The sequence below is a fragment of the Erpetoichthys calabaricus genome, chromosome 1 (genome assembly GCF_900747795.2).
Source record: "Erpetoichthys calabaricus chromosome 1, fErpCal1.3, whole genome shotgun sequence".
NCBI lineage: Eukaryota > Metazoa > Chordata > Cladistia > Polypteriformes > Polypteridae > Erpetoichthys > Erpetoichthys calabaricus.
In genome coordinates this window covers 71079088-71100237 of record NC_041394.2, presented here as the reverse complement: position 1 = coordinate 71100237, position 21150 = coordinate 71079088, and the positions used below count along the sequence as shown (strand labels likewise).

The 21150-nt window shown below is 39.7% G+C and overlaps 1 protein-coding gene across 1 annotated transcript in view; it reads right to left on the bottom strand.

Annotated features, from left to right (window-relative positions):
• Window positions 1-12542, bottom strand: part of LOC114651648 (neurogenic locus notch homolog protein 1-like) — a 62466-nt gene extending 49924 nt beyond the window's left edge. Inside the window, exons 1-2 of the mRNA XM_028801483.2 lie at window positions 12343-12542; window positions 2714-2783 (exon numbers count right to left, since the gene is read on the bottom strand). Of these exons, the coding sequence (XP_028657316.2) occupies window positions 2714-2783; window positions 12343-12406 (134 nt within the window). The 5' untranslated portion in view covers window positions 12407-12542. The remainder of the gene's footprint in view (window positions 1-2713; window positions 2784-12342) is intronic.
• Window positions 12543-21150: the final 8608 nt, after the last annotated feature.

Genomic DNA, 21150 nt, shown 5'->3' with positions numbered 1-21150 from the left:
GAATGAAATTTTGCACATTTAATTATTCCTTGACTTATTTTTTCATTTGCCATTGTTTATTTGCTGTGATTTCATGAAACATTAAGACATTAAATTGTGTGCATTTCCATAAAAACTGAAAGCTTTTGACCGGTAGTGTATTCTGCAGTATCATATCTATGGATTATGTCTTGGTAAATATGAAAACATCAATGACAGAATAAAGTACTTCTGAACTCAACCAAGCTGAGCAAAACTTTATACTTTATAGTGCACTGGTGAGGCCTCACATGGAGTACTGTGTTCAATTTTGGTCTGAAGGCTATAAAAAAAGACAAAGTAGTGCTAGTAGGCTGATTCCAAGACTGAGAGGCATGAACTATGAGAAAGACTACAGTTTAAGTAAACACAGTAGTTTTGCATAAATCCTATGCCTAGAGTCACCCATGAGTAAATGTGGCTTAAAAGTGGATGGGAAGAATTAGACGGATTCCTCAGGTGGAGCTCAGAGTTGGGGCGGTGATTTAAACAGTGAAGAGTAGCGATGTGCTTGTTAACCTCATCTGACAGACAGCAAGCGTGTGTTTATGATTTATAAACCTTCTATGGCTGAAATAGTTCCTATAAAGACCCCCATTAAACACATAAATGTGATCTGTGTGTGAAGAACACTTTATATGTGTTAATAATGAACAAAACCTGTTGGAAATGAGCAACCTTCCTGTAAAACCAGATTGCCTTTTGGCACCCAAAACATGGGCTAGTGATAAAAGTGAATGATGCACTGTCACGGGCTGTAGATGATGTCTGTCACTCTCAGATATGACAAAACCGTCACAGTCAATGTGAGGTTGACAGAAATGGCAGCTACAGCCATGAAAAGATGGCTTGTAAAATGTGCATTCAAACTAAATTGTGTAAGTAGAGCTCTGTCTGTGTGTTGATCCTGCCATGTACAGAATGATTGCTGGGATTGTGGCCCAGCAACTCTGCCCTGGATAAGTGGCTTAAGATAATGGATGGATGGATGGACTAAATGGTGTGCCATCACACCCAGTGTTAAGTGAGTTGTTGAAGAAGAGCCACAGGAGATGTAATTTTTTAGTCAGTAGTACACGTGAAACAGGAACTGTAGCGACACAGACACCACTCCAGCAGAACCACAGAGGAGGCTGCAAAGCATTAGAGTTCTGACTGCATGTCCAAATGAATGACTAAAGTAAGTTTAACATCACTGTCTGACTGGAAATGCAAACATGCCATACCTGAATATGGTTGCAGTGTTTTTAAGATGTAGTATATATATACTGTAACTAACGTCTGCAATTTTACCATCCTATTTTATCTTAGTGTTGAGTCTTTTCTTCACTTTGTTGCTCTTCTCTTTGTCTTTCCATTGCTATTTTACTTACTTTGTCTAAAACATAAGGAGAAATAGGACACTGCAATGTCAACAGGGGACAACCTGGAGGAAATCGGGATTGATTGTTATCAGTGGGAAGAGTCTCTTCAGGGGAAAGTTTTGCTGCTGTTCAATACAAACATTTTAACAAGGTGCCCCTAGATTTGTGTTCTTGTCTAAGAATTGCATCTCCATCCATCCATCCATCCATCCATTATCCATCCATCCATCCATTATCCAACCCGCTATATAACCCCTAACTACAGGGTCATGGGGGTCTGCTGGAGCCAATCCCAGCCAACACTGGGTACAAGGCAGGAAACAAACCCCGGGCAGGGCGCTAGCCCACCGCAGGGTACACACACACACACACACACACAGACACACCAAGCACACACTAGGGACAATTTAGAATCGTCAATACACCTAACCTGCATGTCTTTGGACTGTGGGAGGAAATCCATGCAGACATGGGGAGAACATGCAAACTCCATGCAGGGAGGACCCAGGAAGCGAACCCAGGTCTCCTTACTGCGAGGCAGCAGTGCTACCACTGTGCCACCATGCCGCCAACAATTGCATCTGACTCTGCAAAACTAAGTAAACAAAGATTGAGAGGTGACATGATTGAAGTTAAAATTATGGATCCAGTCTTTTACTTTAAGATGAGCTCTTCATCACAAACAGAGGCAGGTGGAAACTTGTTAAGGTCAAATATCACACAAAAGTTAGGAAGTTATTCATCACAAAGAGAACCATAGACACAAAGAATAAACTATCAAGTAGTGCAGTGCACAATAGGACTTAAAGGACTGTAGAAACTGTTATTTGGATGGGTTTGGTAGATAGGACTGGTGAGCTTTGGTAGACTGAATAGCTATCAATGTTTCTAATGTTCTAACTAAAAGAAATCCACTAGGAAAACATAAGGGAACAATTCCTAAATGCAGGAGGATGAGGAGAAGGAGAAGGAGCAAGAGGAAAAGAATAGAATGATATGAAATAATAGAGGAGATTTATATTGTAGATAGGAAATTAAAAGGAAGACAAAGAGTGGGGTATGATTATAATCTAGGTGTGATCGAACTACAAGAAAAAAAAAGGATCAGACCCGAAAAAATAGTGTTTATGACAGAAGGAAAAAAATGGAAAAGATGCCCACACTCAACAAATGTCTTCTGAGCTGAAAGTGCTGACCATTGTGCCATCATGCCCACCTCCATTTGCCTTAAATTAAAATACAATTGTTTGAAAACAAACAGTGAAGTGTAAGGCCGCATCAACTCAAGGATACCAAATGAAGCTCAAAGGGAATGGACTACTGGTACTCACTGGCAGGTAGCGATGTTTGTACTCACGACACACTGACCACCATTAAGACAGTTCTTGTCACACCGAACACCTGGAAATGAAACAGAGATTTTGAATCAGCATAGAGTTCACATTCCACATTGCTAGATTTTCTTCTCCCAACCAATGATGTACTTTAGACTCCATAGCCCCGCCTCTTTGGCTGTGCATTGTGTTTTCTAAGACCTTGTAACTTTACACATATTACCCCATTTAAGGCCACGTATTGTTTAAAAGCACACATAACCCCACGTGAGTAAGCGATTATACGTTATTGTATTGTCTAGAACACAATGCTCTACACGGCTGGCAGACATGGGATTCCTGCCTCCCTTACAGGAGGAAAGCAACAGGAAGTGAGTTAGTAAGGAAAGCAGGAAGTGTCCGGCAGCGGCAGGCTGGGCAGGAAGAGCAGCCAGGAAGCTGGGCCGTGATATGAAATTGGGGGTAGGGATGTGGAGGACATGTGCGTGTGCTTTAATGGAATGGTTGAAATGCCGCAGGTGGATGATTGCTTTTTTCCAGCATTCCACTGAGCAAAACAACACATTCCACTCATTGTAAGTTTATATGTGACTGTGTAGTATGAAGAACACAAAAAAACACCCCATTTATCACAGTGTAACAAACATCTCAGCTTCTTTGTCACAAAATCTCAGTGGTCAATGCTAGCACTCCACACCAGGACCGTGTTGAATTTACCAGTCTGCTTATGACATTGTGGTTTGCTTGTGCTTTAGAGCAGAAGCAGCAGTTAGGAATGAAGGAATGTCCACTCATACTGTACCGTCACTTTTTAAGCTATAAGATTGGGATCCTAAAATGTATTCTTGCAGATGGGAACAACCCTGCAAATGTTTATTACCAGTCTACTCACTGGGTTCAATTAAGAGATGCAGATTAATTGACGGAACCATCCCACAAATGTAAAACTTAGTTTGGTGGCATCAGAAAAGCACATGTAGACCCCTTGAACAATAAGTACATACTGTACCAATGACCATGCTCAGAATCGAATCTCGGTCATTGGAGGGGTGTGGAAACAGTACAACCACTATGTCACCTAAGAGTCAATTAGAAGAGGAAGGTCTTGTCAACTTGTCACCTCCACATTGATTCTCTAATTCTTTGTTCACCTATCCACTGTGTCCATAGTTTTAAAGATCCAGTAGCTTAGGCAGAGTGTCTCTGTTAAAATTTCACAAAGCAGCTTCTCAGTGAATTTGACTCATGATTTGAAAGGTGCTATAAAAGTAAAACTTGATTAATGCTGAATTCAATATTTTGAGATTTCACTTGTTGTTAACATTTCAGATTAAATGTTGCTGATGAACTTCAATTGTTGGGTGTGTAGTAGAAAACATTTTTACTTCTTTAAGATTTCCACTTATTATTGCCTTTTGTGTAACTGCTTTAAGTATGCAGATTCTTAAACTAGCCCCTGATCTTCTGAAGGAAGCATCAGGTATCTTTCTGTGTAATTTAAGACAGGATGGTCTAATGTCCCATGTATGGACCTATTTATATTAGACTAGACATTATGCCCGTTACAATAACGGGCGCTAGAACAGTAGTCCTTAAACATTAGTAGGAACAGCCTATATTAAATGGCAAGGGACCTTTTACCTCATTAAATTTTTTCCGCAAAATGCCTGTAATTTTCTCTGACAGTAATACTGGCTTTGCTCTCCGTAATATGCGTTTAATTTTCTGTCACAACAGTGGCCAATCAGCAGATTCTCCCCAGCAACTGATGTAATGTGCGTAAAAATAAATCTACTTATAAAAGTCATCGTATTGTAATATTATGTTAATTTGTATATTTAGGAAAATCCCTTCAACGACTGACACTTTACACTTTACCGGGCCAAGCTTCTTAATCGCAACTCTGACATCCACAGAGTGAACACTTGCACAACAATGGGGAAGTTGGTCTCCGCGTCTCAGTGCCCGATTGAATTTTTCGTGTTTTATGTTTTAGGTCTCACCTCATTTACTGAAATCCGATTGGATCGGCCACGTGATATTTTATAGTTCCCGCCTTCTCTGTCTTGTGTGACGCGTCAGGCAGCCTTTGAAGCATCTGCTTTGAAGTATCGCACCGTGCCCCGCGCATGCGCACTTCACCAGAAGACACACACACACGGACACTGGACGCACACAGGGGTTTTATTAAAGAGGATTAACATGTTATCAGCTGTATCCTAAATCTAACAAAGGACTGTTAGCACAACCTACACTATAATGCAGTAGTAACCTGCTTGTATCATGTGCTCCAAAATCTTATTTGCAAAATAAAAATCTTCTGTTTATATATTACTGGAGTCTAAAGAACCTTTAATGTGTGAGTGTTGTAGTGAACTGTTCGCAGCATGGCCTGGAAGTTCGATAGAAAGCCAAAACCATCAGGTTCATATGCCAGTGTACTTGTCATGGATCACTTATCAAGTCACTTGACCTTCCTATACTTTAAAAGTAGGTTTGTTCTTTGGTTCAGTAGGTCTGAACTTAGTTTTGTAAAATGTGACCTGCTTGTATGGAATGTTATTTGCTTTTAACAAAAATTCAATAAAATGTAAAAATAAATAAATAAAAGTAGGTAAGCGCTGCAGTTAGACCTTACTAAAGTGTCCTACATCCGTGAATTGCACTAATATTCAATGGCATCCAGTCCTTGGAGTTAAGACTGTTTAGACTGTAGTGTTGAAAAAACAGCAGGATAGGATTTTATTCCTTCCTTTTTTCAGAAAGACACACTTATTTATCAACAAGGAGGACCTAATGCTATTTTTCATAAGTAACTTCAGGAATCCGTTTTTGATTTCTATTCTACATATTCAATGAACTGTGCAATGCTACATTATTTCAATGCTTTTGTTGGTTTTTCCACTTGTTCTCCACATTCAACAAATGTAAATTTTAGCTTTTGTGGCAGCTTTAAGTTCTAATGTATGAGTGTGACTGTTTGCCTGAGTGTGCCCTGTGTTGGACTGGTGACTATCCAGGGTTGGTTCCTGTCTGGTACCCAAGACTGCCTGTCTACACACTTAAAAATATAGATATTAGAGTGGTTTTTCAAAGAGATGCCATATAGGAACCATTTTTTGGTTCCTAAAAGAACAATCCATATGAAAGTTTCAGAAATTTTTTTTTATTTATTTAGGTGTGTAACAGCTTATAGGAATAAAACAAATGAAAAAAAAGGAACTACTTAATATCTTTCTTATTTCTCCTAAACAACAATGACGTCAGAAAGAAATACAATGGAGACATTTTCTTTTGTTTCGTGTTTCTCAGATTTCTCTCCTGAGAAAAAAAATACCCCGGCGTTCTCACAAGTGTCTATTGAGTTTTAGCAAAGTCACACAATGGGCTCAGATTTTCTAAATAGGGTCTTGAAATTTTTATGCAATTTGAAAGTATTTGCATTGTGTGCTCAATAATATAGGGTGAAGTTTACGGACAGTTGTTTATGGTAATAAAACACTTTACTATTATTACAATACTATAGTCTTTGATTCTGAATAATACTATAGGTTGCTCCAATTAATATTGCTCTGCTTCAATTAGATCATGCTCATTCTGAACACAAAGGCAGGCAGTGAGTGTAGTGGCTAAGACTTTAGACCTCAAACCCTGAGCTTGTAGGCTCAAATCCTGTTACTGGCACTGTGTGAGCACAAGTAAGTCACTTTAACTGCCTGTACTCCAATTGGAAAAAAGAAATGGAACCGATCATATCTCAGATGTTGTAATTCACCTTGAATAAAGGCATCGGTCAAACAATAAGTAAAAAATATCAAGTGTTAAATGAGTTTAAAGCAAGACTAGAAAGAGATCTCACAAAATATTACATGCTTTTCAAACCAAATTCTCAATTTTCTTTTCTAAAACTATTTCTCCTAAGGCACTGCTTCCCAAACTCAGTCCTGGGGACCCCCTGTGGTTGCAGGTTTTTGTTCCAACCAGCTTCTGTTTTTATATATATATCCTTCCATCCATCCATTTTCCAACCCGCTGAATCCGAACACAGAGTCAGGGGGGTCTGCTGGAGCCAATCCCAGCCGACACAGGGAGCAAGGCAGGAACCAATCCCGGGCAGGGCACCACCCCACCACAGGACACACACACACACACCCACACACCAAGCACACACTAGGGACAATTTAGGATCGCCAATGCACCTAACCTGCATATCTTTGGACTGTGGGAGGAAACCGGAGCGCCCGGAGGAAACCCACGCAGACATGGGGAGAACATGCAAACTCCATGAAGGGGGGACCCAGGAAGCAAACCCGTGTCTCCTTACTGTGAACACCATGCCACCCTTATGTATATATACATATATACATAATATATATATATATATTTAGATTTGTTTGTGTCCACATGTTAGGAACTCTTTCAAAGCCAAAAGAACCAACTTCATATGCAAAGCACCCTTCCCAGAATGAAATGCTTCTTTGTCAAACAAAGGTTCTCGAAGGAATCACACATTATTTCAGAACCATTATCTGTAAGAGCGTAAGCTTAAGCTGAACCTGCTATACAGCAAAAATGTTCAAAAAAATGAAAGGAATTAGTAATTGTGTTACCAAAGTGTGATTTGTAGACAAGCAGCTACTGATACAGTGGCAGAACACTGAAGGGAATTAATTTGCATTCAAATTAAAGACATTAATGAGAAGTCAAGCAAAATGACACCTTTTATCGGCAATCTAGAAAGATTACAATATATGCAAGTTTCTTCGGGCAATGTCTTGACTACAATCTTGCAATCTTATAATCTTGATTACATCTTGCCTGAAGAAAGGGCCTGAGTTGCCTCGAAAGCTTGCATATTGTAATTTGTTCAGTTATCCAATAAAAGGTGTCATTTTGCTTGACGTCTCACTAGATCCACAATGGCTAACATGGTACAACACCTAGTACTACAATTAAAGACATTAGAATTTCCCTTTAATTACAAATCCCTCTCACTGTAAGCTAATATGTGATTGCATGTTTTGAAATGTTTGCTTTCAATGTTTGTTTGGTTAATCAAGTACACCACCAAGACATTTAAAGAGGTTGTCCATCACAAAAAGAACTGACTTTGGCCTAGCAGTGTGATAAGTGAATGAAATAGGAAACAGAGCACCTCTTTGAGGAGGCATATTCACACTACGGTACCTCAGTGCTTGATTATTGAGCTCTGATTATAACACTTAGGGATTCAATGCATGTGAAAATCCAAATGTTAAAAAGTGTGTCATGAAATAAAGCTGACAATTAAAAACTGTTACATTGTATCATGGGTTAGTGAATGTGACTTTCAATTATTACAGATAAAGTTCTATTTACTGACTTATAGTAGAAGTTTAGCTCGGAACATGTAATTTAATAATGTCTTTGTAATTTTCTTTGGGAAGGAAATTGCAAAGAAAGGTGCCATATAAAAGTCTTTATTGCTTTAGATTTAACAAGTTATTCTTTCTTTTTTGACAGCTTTCAACCAGCTGGTGGTTTCAGTTCAATTCTTTAGAGAATTATTTATTGTAATGAGAACTTGAGGCAGTATGGTGCATTGATAAAGACACTTGAATTTGAACCACAAGGTCACAGGGTCCGTCCCCACCTTTGACTTATGGTGTGAGTCTGAGAAACGCACTTCAGCTCTGTAAAAATGATATATTAATGATGGTAATGTGCTCCAGTCCTGTAAGCTGACTTGATTAAGCAAGTCTGCAAATATACAATAGCAGCAATTATGTTTCTTCAATATTTAATCAAAACATGGTAACTATGTTAACTAATTCAAATTTAACTTTAACTTTGGGATTTAACTGTTTTATTTGTTTGATTAAGAATAAAAATATAAATGTAATATTGATATTAATGACATCGATTCTGGTATAGTTAGTAAACATGTGGATTTGCAGATGACACTAAAATTGAAGGGATGGCAGAAACTGAGGAGGCAGCAAAAAGAATTCAAAAAGACCAGTACAAGCTTCAGACCTGGAACTCAGAAAATGCAGTTTCATGTAGAAAAGTACAAAGTGCTGCATGTGGGCAAAAGGACATCAATTATAAATACAAGATGGGAGACACTGTCATACAAGAAGCAACCTGTGAAAAGGATTTAGGGGTTTGTGTTGACACAAGATTTTCATTGACAGAAACAATTTAAAAGGTAAATAAAATATTAAGTTTATTATAAAAACTGTTCAATATAAGCCAAAGAACATTATGCTCAAAGTATATAATGCACTATTAAGACCACTTCTGAAGTACTGTGTGCAGTTCTGGTCACCACTCTACAAGAAAGACACAGCAGCATTTGAAGCTGTGCAGAGATCAGCAACCAGGTGCATCCTGGGACAGACTCAGAGAATTAAACCTGTATAGTCTCAAATAGAGGAGACTAATCCAGGTGTTTAAAATCCTCAAAAGAATTGATAAAGTCGACCAGCAACATTCTTTCAGCTTTAGGGTGAATCACGTTCTCGAGGACTTCAGTGGAAATGAAGGGGTAGTGCGTTTAAGACTGAAGCCAAACGGCACTTCTTACACAAAGAGTTGTAGGGCTCTGGAACAAACTACAGAGACATGGGGTTGAAGCAGAAACCTTCACAACCTTTAAGAGGTAATTTGGATGAGATTTTGGGACATCGTATCTATTAGCTAAACAAACCGGCTTGATTGACTGAATGGTCTCTTGTCATTTGTCAAATCCAGATGTTCCCAAGTTTAGTCCATTGTGACTGTGGGTTTTCATTCCAACCAGTTTCACAAATGAATGGTTCAGTCTTACTTCTAAATGATCTCATTGTTTAATTAGTCTTTTTCTTCTCTTATGTTGCATTCAGAAATATGTGACAGTATGTTATGTGGGTTGGAGACGGTGGCACTGACCAGAAAGCAGGAGACAGAGCTGGAGATTGCAGAGTTAAAGATGCTAAGATTTGCACTGGGTGTGACGAGGATGGATAGGATTAGAAATGAATACATTAGAGGGTCAACTCAAGTTGGACGGTTGGGAGACAAAATCAGAGAGGTGAGATTGAGTTGGTTTGGACTTGTACAGTGGAGAGATGCTGAGTATATTGGGAGAAAGATGCTAAGGATAGAGCTGCCAGGGAAGAGGAAAAGAGGAAGGCCTAAGCGAAAGTTTATGGATGTGGTGAGAGAGCACATGCAGGTGATGGGTGTAACAGAAGAAGATGCAGAGGACAGAAAGATATGGAAGAAGATGATCCACTGTGGCAACCCTAACGGGAGCAGTTGAAAGAAGAAGTAGAAGATATTTACATGTAAACAAAATTTTAAAATTGCCATTTTGCCATATCTTTAAATGTTAACTTTCTTTTACCATATTCTTTTAAATTCACTTTTTCTGTAGAGTGTGTTCCATGTATTGTATTCAAATACTGATGATTAGTGATGAGCAGTACAGGCACGGGTGCAAATGACACTGAATACTGCAGTGTAAAATTGTCTTGCGAGTGAATTAATAAGAAAAAGCTTAAATAACCAGAAACTAAAAACAGCAAAATCTTAAAAAGCGAGAAAAAAAACAATTCATGTCAAACGCACGTGCCAACCCACCGCAGGACACACACAAACACACCCACACACCAAGCACACACTAGGGCCAATTTAGAATCTTGTAGAAATTTAGCAAACCCAGTTTGTAATTTCTTGATTGACACAAAAAAGGCAGAAACTGGGAAATAACTGCTTGTTTGATAAAGACAGGACTCCAGCTAACTGAAGGAGATTGTTGGGATGAACACATACAGTTACGATGGTCTGCAGAACTGAACTTGAGAGCCACTTAGTTAAGCCTTTTGTTACTAATTAGCAAACAAATAAATGCAACATTGAAGTATTGGCTCTGCTTTAACATTATTTGTCATTTGCACCCATATCAGTATTTGGATACAATTTAAGGAGCGAACTCCAGAGAAAAAAAAGGTGAATTGAAATTAAAATGAAAATTAAGTGTTCAAATCTATGACAGAGAAATTTCTTCTATATGTTGTGATGCCCAGGTGGGTACAGCCACCCTAACCTCAACACAGACAGGCCAACACAGTCGCTTCACCTTCAGTCCTCCACAACAGGCTTTGTCCTCTCCCTCCCAACTCTGGCCATTGGATACTGGTGACTGGGCCCCTTATTATAGGGCACCTGGAAAGACTCCAGGTGCCCAATGAGCTTCTTCCGGCAGCACTTCTGGGTATGGTGGAAGTGATGCCAAATAGGGCCTTGCAAATGTCCATACGCACCCTGACAGTGTCCATGGGCCCCAATGGGGTTGAGATTCTATGTTCATGACCCGTGGCCCTGCTGGAAACCAAGCGGGCTGGGGGAGAAACTGTCCTGGAAGTACTCTCTCCCCCGGTGCTTCTATAACCAGGGCGTCCCAGCTGAGTAAGGGCCCTGACCATCCACCACAATGCAAATATCATCCTGGAGCATTTCCTAAATACAGAATGAAAGCCAGGTAAATAATAAGACTAATAAGACATAAGAGTGACCTACTGATTTGTGAAACCTCTGAATTTTGTTTAGTTGCAAATATACTAGCACATATTTCTGAATGCAAAAAAAATAATTAAGCAATTAGATCATTTAGAAGTAAGGCTGAACTGTTTATGTTTGAAACTGGTTAGAATGAAAGCCTGTAGCCACAGTGAGGCTCCAGGACTGAACTTGGCAAACGGTGCTGTAGAGTACCCACCTATATCCTATAAACCCTTTGTGCCATTAATACGTAAAACATCTCTCTGACAAGCCTCACAATAGGTGATCATTTTAAAACTTCAGCTCGAGTAATTAGTAATGTCAAATATTCCACTAGGAATCAAAGCCTTTAAACGTATCACTGAAGGTAGCCTAAAGTGATTTTTTGTTTTATACTAATGTTGGCTGATCACATAGTGTATACCCACAGAATAAGTTTTCAAATTGTGTGAAGCAAATCATAAACTGCCCAAACATAAAACATACGACAAACTCTGAAGCAAGTGATTTAAAAAGCATTAATGTAACATTTAAACACATGTGTTAGTTTTGATAACAGAAATGTGATTGTAGGCAGTCTTCTGATTATGATGATGAAGCCCACTGGGTGGTAGGTTCAAGTGCTTGTCTTACCATAAATTGTGACCCCAAAAATTAATTTCATCAGTTTCACCTTGTGACTAACTGTTAATATAAGCCCATAACATTTCCTGTACTTGAACTTTATGGCTTTTTTTATCACATAACTGTTATAGGTATAGATTGACTTATTGATTACTAGTTTCAAGGTAGTTTGAAAGCTTTTATCTCTGCCCAAAACAAGTAAGTCAACACAGCAATCCAAACAGACTTCATGCGCAACTAACATACCGTTACTACTACAGAAACAACGAGCCACAAGTCTAAATGATGGTTGCACACTTTGTCCAATCCTTTCTTTCCTTCAGCAATTCATATTTAAGTAGAAATATTTTGACAATACTTAATAAGCCAATGTTATTCACATAACGTTTTTTTCTCGTACTTCTGTAAAATTCCTATCGGTCACTATCATTAAATGGATCCTTGGACAACCTCGGTAAGAGTATCCGGTCACTTACCTTGAGCAGTGGGCACCAAGAACTGAAGCAGAAGCAGACACAAAACCCCTGCAAGAAATGACATTGCACCTGAGATCGAAGCCCCGTGTCTCAGGGGAGGAAAAACTTCCAAGCTTTCCAAACAGGTCTTCTTTCAGTTTACAAAGTAACGGACTTCACTGAGCTTTAAGCTGAAACCGGAGATTGGAAACACTTCCTCTCAGAGGGAGTGTGTGTGTGTGTTTGACACAAACACAGGGCAGGGTCTGCGTGCTGGAAAGAATCTGAGGACAGGGAACAGGCCATGAATCAAAACAGAAAAAAAAAGAGGGGAAGGGTAAAAGCAAACCATCTGTACTACACAAGACTCGGAACTCTTACACTAATGAGGGGCGTGTGAGTCATGCTCAACTTTCTGTAGTAAACAGTTGTGGTCAACAAATTATTTTTTTAAAAATGTGGCAAAAATATATACAGTATTCTGTTGACAAAACTCTCTTTTAGTTCTATACTGAGTCCATCCATCAATTTTCCCCAGCTGCTAATCCAGGGCAGAGTTGTGGGGCAGCTGGAGCCTGTCCTAGCAGTCATCGAGCACAAGGCAGGAATGACATCTGTACAGGGTGGCAGTCCATCACAGGGTGAAATACACAGGTGCATATAGCAATGCTGGTTCACCTAACCTGCCTGTCTATGAGAGGAAAGCCACACGGACATGAGGAAAACATGAAAACTTCACACAGGGAGCACCTGAGGTGTCATCTCCATGTCGTGATGCAGCAGTGCCACCACTGCCCCATCATGCCACGCTATACTGATTCCCATTCTGACAAATGACTTATATAACTGTGCAAATGCTTTTTGTGTATGTTCCATAAAAAATCCAACATTTTGTTTTGTGTACATTTTTAAATTCAGAACTACAAAAAAAAAATCAAAATGTACAATCAAAAAAGATGTTTGGGGGTCAGGGCTAATTGATATATAATTTTTTTAATTTAAAAATCTAAAAGTTTTAGGTTTGAACTTTCCCAAAGCACCAAGGCTTACATAGATATATCTTAGTGTGAAGTACAGAAAACCCAAAAGAACAGATTAAGGGTTGGGGATCTGTCCCCGTATACTGTGTGAAGCTCAGGCAGCACTGAACCACAGGTCAATTGCATGGGAACTGCCCAAAGAAATGAATAGTTGACAGTGGGAGGTTTTATGGAGTGGGAACTGGAAGTATTACAGATGCAGAGGAAATGAGGGTGACGTAAACGGAGTGGGACGGAGGTGACGTCATCATCAGAGCCGGAAGTGAGGACATCAGTGAGGGACCAGAAATGAAGTCATCACGGGAGGACGGTAAGTTGGCGCGGAAGTGCGTTAGGCTTTGTTGTCGGGAGGTCGCCTTCAGAAAATCCTTTTACGTACATTTGGACTTCGGATCTTTGGGTTTTCTGGTAAGGAAGAGAGAAAGGCATTAATATGCTGTCCTGTACTCCCATCCTGTGTCTTTTTGCGCTCTGTCAGGCCTGTTGGCTGACCCCTAATTGCACGTGTGTGACATTACAAAGTATACATCATTAAAAAAACATTTAATAGGAAGCATTTGATGATTCTTAACTCCAAACAATTTTCTATTAGATTTATGGAAGCAGTTTATCTGATTTACTGTTTTCTGATGCTCTGTTTATTATCTTCTCATTAAATGATTTGTTATTATTGCCATATTAATAAATATTGACATTCATGTACAGTGGTGTGAAAAACTATTTGCCCCCTTCCTGATTTCTTATTCTTTTGCATGTTTGTCACACAAAATGTTTCTGATCATCAAACACATTTAACCATTAGTCAAATATAACACAAGTAAACACAAAATGCAGTTTTTAAATGATGGTTTTTATTATTTAGGGAGAAAAAAAAATCCAAACCTACATGGCCCTGTGTGAAAAAGTAATTGCCCCCTGAACCTAATAACTGGTTGGGCCACCCTTAGCAGCAATAACTGCAATCAAGCGTTTGCGATAACTTGCAATGAGTCTTTTACAGCGCTCTGGAGGAATTTTGGCCCACTCATCTTTGCAAAATTGTTGTAATTCAGCTTTATTTGAGGGTTTTCTAGCATGAACCGCCTTTTTAAGGTCATGCCATAGCATCTCAATTGGATTCAGGTCAGGACTTTGACTAGGCCACTCCAAAGTCTTGATTTTGTTTTTCTTCAGCCATTCAGAGGTGGATTTGCTGGTGTGTTTTGGGTCATTGTCCTGTTGCAGCACCCAAGATCGCTTCAGCTTGAGTTGATGAACAGATGGCCGGACATTCTCCTTCAGGATTTTTTGGTAGACAGTAGAATTCATGGTTCCATCTATCACAGCAAGCCTTCCAGGTCCTGAACCAGCAAAACAACCCCAGACCATCACACTACCACCACCATATTTTACTGTTGGTATGATGTTCTTTTTCTGAAATGCTGTGTTCCTTTTACACCAGATGTAACGGGACATTTGCCTTCCAAAAAGTTCAACTTTTGACTCATCAGTCCACAAGGTATTTTTCCAAAAGTCTTGGCAATCATTGAGATGTTTCTTAGCAAAATTGAGACGAGCCCTAATGTTCTTTTTGCTTAACAGTGGTTTGCGTCTTGGAAATCTGCCATGCAGGCTGTTTTTGCCCAGTCTCTTTCTTATGGTGGAGTCGTGAACACTGACCTTAATTGAGGCAAGTGAGGCCTGCAGTTCTTTAGACGTTGTCCTGGGGTCTTTTGTGACCTCTCGGATAAGTCGTCTCTGCGCTCTTGGGGTAATTTTGGTCGGCCGGCCACTCCTGGGAAGGTTCACCACTGTTCCATGTTTTTGCCATTTGTGGATAATGGCTCTCACTGTGGTTCGCTGGAGTCCCAAAGCTTTAGAAATGGCTTTATAACCTTTACCAGACTGATAGATCTCAATTACTTCTGTTCTCATTTGTTCCTGAATTTCTTTGGATCTTGGCATGATGTCTATCTTTTGAGGTGCTTTTGGTCTACTTCTCTGTGTCAGGCAGCTCCTATTTAAGTGATTTCTTGAGGTGTGATACACCACAGTTAGGTTATTTTTTTAACAAGGGGGCAATTACTTTTTCACACACGGCCATGTAGGTTTGGATTTTTTTTCTCCCTAAATAATAAACACCATCATTTAAAAACTGCATTTTGTGTTTACTTGTGTTATATTTGACTAATGGTTAAATGTGTTTGATGATCAGAAACATTTTGTGTGACAAACATGCAAAAGAATAAGAAATCAGGAAGGGGGCAAATAGTTTTTCACACCACTGTATGTGTACATTTATTTGCATGCATATATGCCTACCATTGACATATTTTCTGTGTGCTGTTTATTTTGTGACCTCTAGGGGGCATAATAGAACCCTAGATCCCTGACACAACTGCACAGTCCCAGGTTCACAATAAATGTTTTTATTAAACACAATACCTTGTGGCTGTTTGCCGGGGTTATTACCTGGCCGGGATGCCAAAAAGGACCGGTAGGTGGCAGGAATAGCTTCCGGGCCACGAGGGGGCCACCGCCCTGGCACAGGAGAGGACCATGGGAGAAGAATAAAGAGCTTCTGGCCTGTTAGGACCCGTGGCCACCGCCAGGGAGCGCCTTAAGCCTTGTAGGACTTGGAAATAGTTACTTCTGCCACACTCGGCAAGATGGCGGAGGAACCTGCCAGGGACGCCTGGAGTGCTTCCGGTGCAAAGGGCAGCACTTCCGCCACACCAGGAAATGCTGTTGGATGGATGTCATCAGTCACCTGGAGCACATCTGGGCAGGGATAAAAGGCGCTGCCTTCCTATAGTCTGAGAGCCAGAGTCGGGAGTGGGAGTTGGACAAAGCTCCCAGGAGGAGAGTAGAGGTGGCTAAGGACTGAGAAAAGGACTGAATTAGGGTGATTATTACTGTATGCATTGTGTGGTGTTTTGGAACTGTCTTTATTTATGAATAATAAACGTGTGGATCTGATAAAGATGTGGTTTCCGACTGGTGGTGTCCGGGCAAGTCTCACAACCTTTAACAGACTTCTTTTCCAACTGCCCAGCACAGTCCTTTTTCTTTCTCCTTTTTACTCCTTCACTCCACCCAGATGAGCGTTGGCATTCTCTGCCATCTCCATCTCGCCAGGCAAAGTGGTGGGCTCTCTCTTTAAACACCCAAAAAGGGAGCACTTCTGATGTACAATCCATATGTGATTTTGCAATGTCTAAATTTTCCCTGGAAACCAATAAAGCAGTTCATCAGCATGGCTTTGAGTAAACAGTACAGTACAGTACCATATACTGTAGAAAGTCCTAGGTGAGCATTAATAACTTCTGCCACAAACCATTTATTTCTTCCAGGAATACTAATAACTGATGCTTTTGCCGTCATTGTTTCTGTTGCCTGCTGGTCATATCTCTCATTAGACCAAAGTGTAAGTTATCTGTATTACTGTTTATTTAAGTAGATATTTGTGCTTATCTATATGACTGTTTCCATAATCGTATCCTTTGTATTTGTATTAGAGCCACTCTACAGTGAAGAGTGCTACCTATAAATAAATTGAAATCAATCTGAGAAATGAAATGCTATTGTTTTTTGTAAAATATCTGAAAATATGAACATTGAGGACACTCCTGATGTGAGAAAGGCTGGATAAAAATGGTCATTATTTCTCTCCAATGTTTGTGATCCTAGCAGTTTTCTTTCTTAATTCTTTTCCAGAGCATTAAAGTAAGGTGGCTTCTGATCACCAAGACCCTGAAAAGACAACAACTTTGTTTACTGGGAGAAGAGCTTCCTGATGACTATTTAAAGCACTGTCCTTGGAAGTGAAAGACAAGGGTGGGCCTGATTGCTCATTTATCTCCTTTTAAATGTCAGCACTGCTGTAAGCATCATTTCCTGAGGATACAGAACATAAGTGTTAAATTAGTTAAGAGCACTTGTACACATGGAATCAATGTTTGTGTTTTCAGATGCTAGATGTACACAATACAAATTCATTTCATTCTCAATTTCAATGTATCTGCTCAGTGGGCTGTGCACTTGTTAGAAATACACCATAATGTCACAGCTTGCAGTAGCTTCTTACGATGAATGCTCTGGGAGCAGAGGGAGAATCACCAAGAAAGAAAGGTTGCATGCTCATGGTGCCTTAAAACAAACACTGTTTTATTTTTAAAGAAGGAACTAGAAATGTACAACCCTGGAGACATGTCAAAGAAAAGAAACTAGAAAGTTAGAAAGTCCAGGATGGCAGGGGAACGTCGGACAGGAAGAACTGAAAATAAGTGAGGAGAGATTGAGGGATGGACAGACTGCTGTCCACTTCTGCAGACGAAAAGCTCTAACTGACAGGCAGGTAGAATGCAAACACAACCAGTAATCTAGAAATGATCAACAAACATGAAAACCTGAGCTAATTTACCTGCTGAGACATCACAAAGCATTAGAAGTAACAGACGCTCTTTTTCACTTTGGAGTAGTGATGTTACATCACTTCACTTTTCTCCATTTCTGTTTCATATTTTTGTCTTTGAACAAAGTAAAAAAGATTTTACAGATTTATAACAGATGACTGTGGTGATGCATTTTGAAATGAAAATCGTGCAGCTCAGGCCTTGTGGTTGTGTGTGGTCATGCGGCCCCGGCGTGTTTAATGGAGAGATTGGATGGAGATACCTAAGTGCACAATTGGTTCCAGTTTCCTCATTGACTTTCCACAGGTCATAATCAAGACACTGCACCCACACGAGTATAAACAGGAGTCAGAGTTAGGGGGAGAGCAACAGAAACCAAGGGCCAAGAAAGGCAGAATCTGGAGTGTGAGTCAAGTCAGTGGTGAGAAGGCAGAGCTGCTGGTGGCCCCAAGAGGAATGGTGCTCCAAGGGTGTGTTACTCCCCCTAAACAGTCTGGAGTAGGGAGTCCTGCTGGACTGATGGGTAAGTGGCAGGATGATGAAGATCCAGTTCTGAGTATTCTGGTGGACACTGAAGTATGGTGGCGGGGTTGAGACCCAAAGAGAGGAGCCACAGCTGTTGGGTGTGTGAACTGAGGAGACAGAGGAAGAAAGATGCTTTGTGCTGGCAGGAAATGCAAGAAATGGAAACCCGATTTTATTCTTGGATTTTAATGATTGAAAGAACTTATTTTTTGCTGGTTTCAACATAACTACACTGATTTTTACCATGCAGGTATTATCTATTCATATATTGATTGTGGCAGCAATGTAGTTTGTGTCAGAACACTGCTGATTGGAACAAAAGCACCATGCACACTGTTTGCACCAACCTTTTGTTGATATGTGTCATCATTGTCCAGTCCATCTTGGTTTCATGACTATCAATGACTCAGACGTGATGCCTGCTGCGGGCAACCCGGGCATCACAGTGACAGAAGTTCACTTTAACTTTCAGACAGCAGTGTCCAGTTTATGGTCTGATCAGATTCTACTATGATGGAATGAATACAGCAGATCAATGCTAGTGGGGAAAAAAAGATGCTGATACTCATGAGAAAGTTTTAGAAAAAGTCACTGACCAGAAGTTCATTCTTCCTCTTTGACCTTTAAGACAAATTGTCCTTAAAAAATCCATCACATCAACTTCCATGTTAATAGCTCTCTTGGCAAAGATTTCTCTCTCCTGGAATTTACCCTTCTTCAGTTTTATCCATTTGCTTTTGAAGTCATTTAAACCATTTTTCAAACACACATTTTGAGACATCTACACCTGATCCAATTTCCTTATCCTTCTTCTGCCCAGAATTGACAGAAAATAATTTTTACATAATCTGCAACAATAAATTAAATCAAACACAATGCTCTACTAAAACACTTTCATTGACTTTTAAAAATGATGGTGATGCAATGACTAAACAGTGAGTTGGGTCTGCTTATTCAGTTTAATTCTTTGTATATTTATTGTGCTCATTTTTATTTAAAAACCTGGGGTGCTGCATAATACAAATAAAATATCAATTAAAATACGATTTCATCCATTCATTCATTTTCTGAATGTACAATGTAGGAACACAGTGGGCTAGACTATATCCCAACAGTAAAGTGTACAAGAAAACAACCTTGGATACAATGCCAGGCCATCATAAACACATTCACTCTGACTTGGCAATATGACGTGATAATTAAGTTAATAGTATGCAATGAAAAAGGTGACCGGAGTCCATGGAGTAAGTCCATACAAAAACATTTAGATATCACAGCAAACCTGGGACTGAATCAAGTTCTGCTGTCACTATGAAACAAAAATCCTAGCTGCAAAATCAATTTCTTACATTTTATACAAAAATAATCTCTGCTTTTATGAAACATATGCATCATCTTACATTTACTGAAATTTCCTCCAGTGCACTTGAACACTTTTGTTTAAATGCCAGACATTCAAGTCGCTTCAAGTCACCTTCCAAAGCCTGAGTTCAGCTATGCTGTGTCCAGCCATCTCTTATGCTTGGTAAATAAAAGTATTTAATTTGTGCTTATTTGTTGTGAGGGTAACACAATTAAAGGTAGATTGTCCATCTCTCCATCCCCAAATCTGCATATTTATTATACGGTTATTGGGGTATGAGGCCAATCCTGGCTGCAGACTGTTAAAAGTTAGAACTGGCTTTGGACAGGACACCAGTCACTCCAGGACAAAAGATGAGATGTTTGTTTTAAGTGCGACTGCAGCAGGCAGATAAGCCATCAGTTTAACATCTACTACGTCTGCATTTGGTCACGATTGATGAATGTTTTGATAATGCTTGTCTATTTTGGTATCTTTAAGTGATCATTGCACAAATAGGTATTTTCCTAGTCTGCATTCTGCCATTGAAAGTGAGTAAAAGCTGCCATCCTGTGCTGCTAGACCTGCAGTGCTATCCATTGTGTTTATGTTAGGCTTGTTTTTTTCTTATATTGAGGCATCTCTATAAATCTATAAATAATCTATATAATTTAAATAATAATCTATAAATCTCTCTAAATCAGGGGTCCTGATCACCTGTTGCTGAAAAAACACAAAAGCAGCACTGCCATGGTTTTTCTCACTGATCATTTTCCACTTCTGTATTTGTATTTATGGAAGTGTGTAGGTGATCCAATATTAATGTTTATCATTTTCACTCTCCTTTATTTTGTTTGGCACCAGTATCACATGTCAGACAGTTTGCCACTTTAAAGTTGTGTAAACTGCAGAAGAGTAAAAAAAATGCACTTAACTAACATGCAGAGTTAAAGGATATTTCCTGAATGGTATGGCATGATGTGAATATCGGTGACATCTTTCAGTTTGATGGAGTTGACATTCTCATTGATGTCCACAGCTCAGATTCTAAGGCAATACTAATGTTATGTAGAATAGGCCCCAAAAGTAAATGTAAAACAAAACCCAGTAATTTACGCACATCGCACTCTAATGCAAATCACAACTCTTTGTAATTGTTGGGCACTGGTGATCAAAGGATTTTGGATCTGTGCGATAATATAAACTCCTTGTGTGTGAATGATATGCTTTCAAATACACCGTCTATTGCACTCACCCACACTCGTGTTTTGATGACTGCTGCCTTGGCCAGAAGCTGATATCATCAGGCAGTATGCAGCTTTCCTCAGATGTTTTAACCTTCAAGCACCACACCAAATCACTGCCCATCAGCTTCTGGCGTCCAGCATGCTTCCTCTCTCCTTAACCTTAACCAACAAGAAGCCCTTTCTGCTGCATCCCCCAGCCTTTGAACTGATATTCTTCTTTCTGCCCCCTCGGTCATAATGCTGACAGAAGATTCTCCACCGACTGGACAGGGAATCCTCTG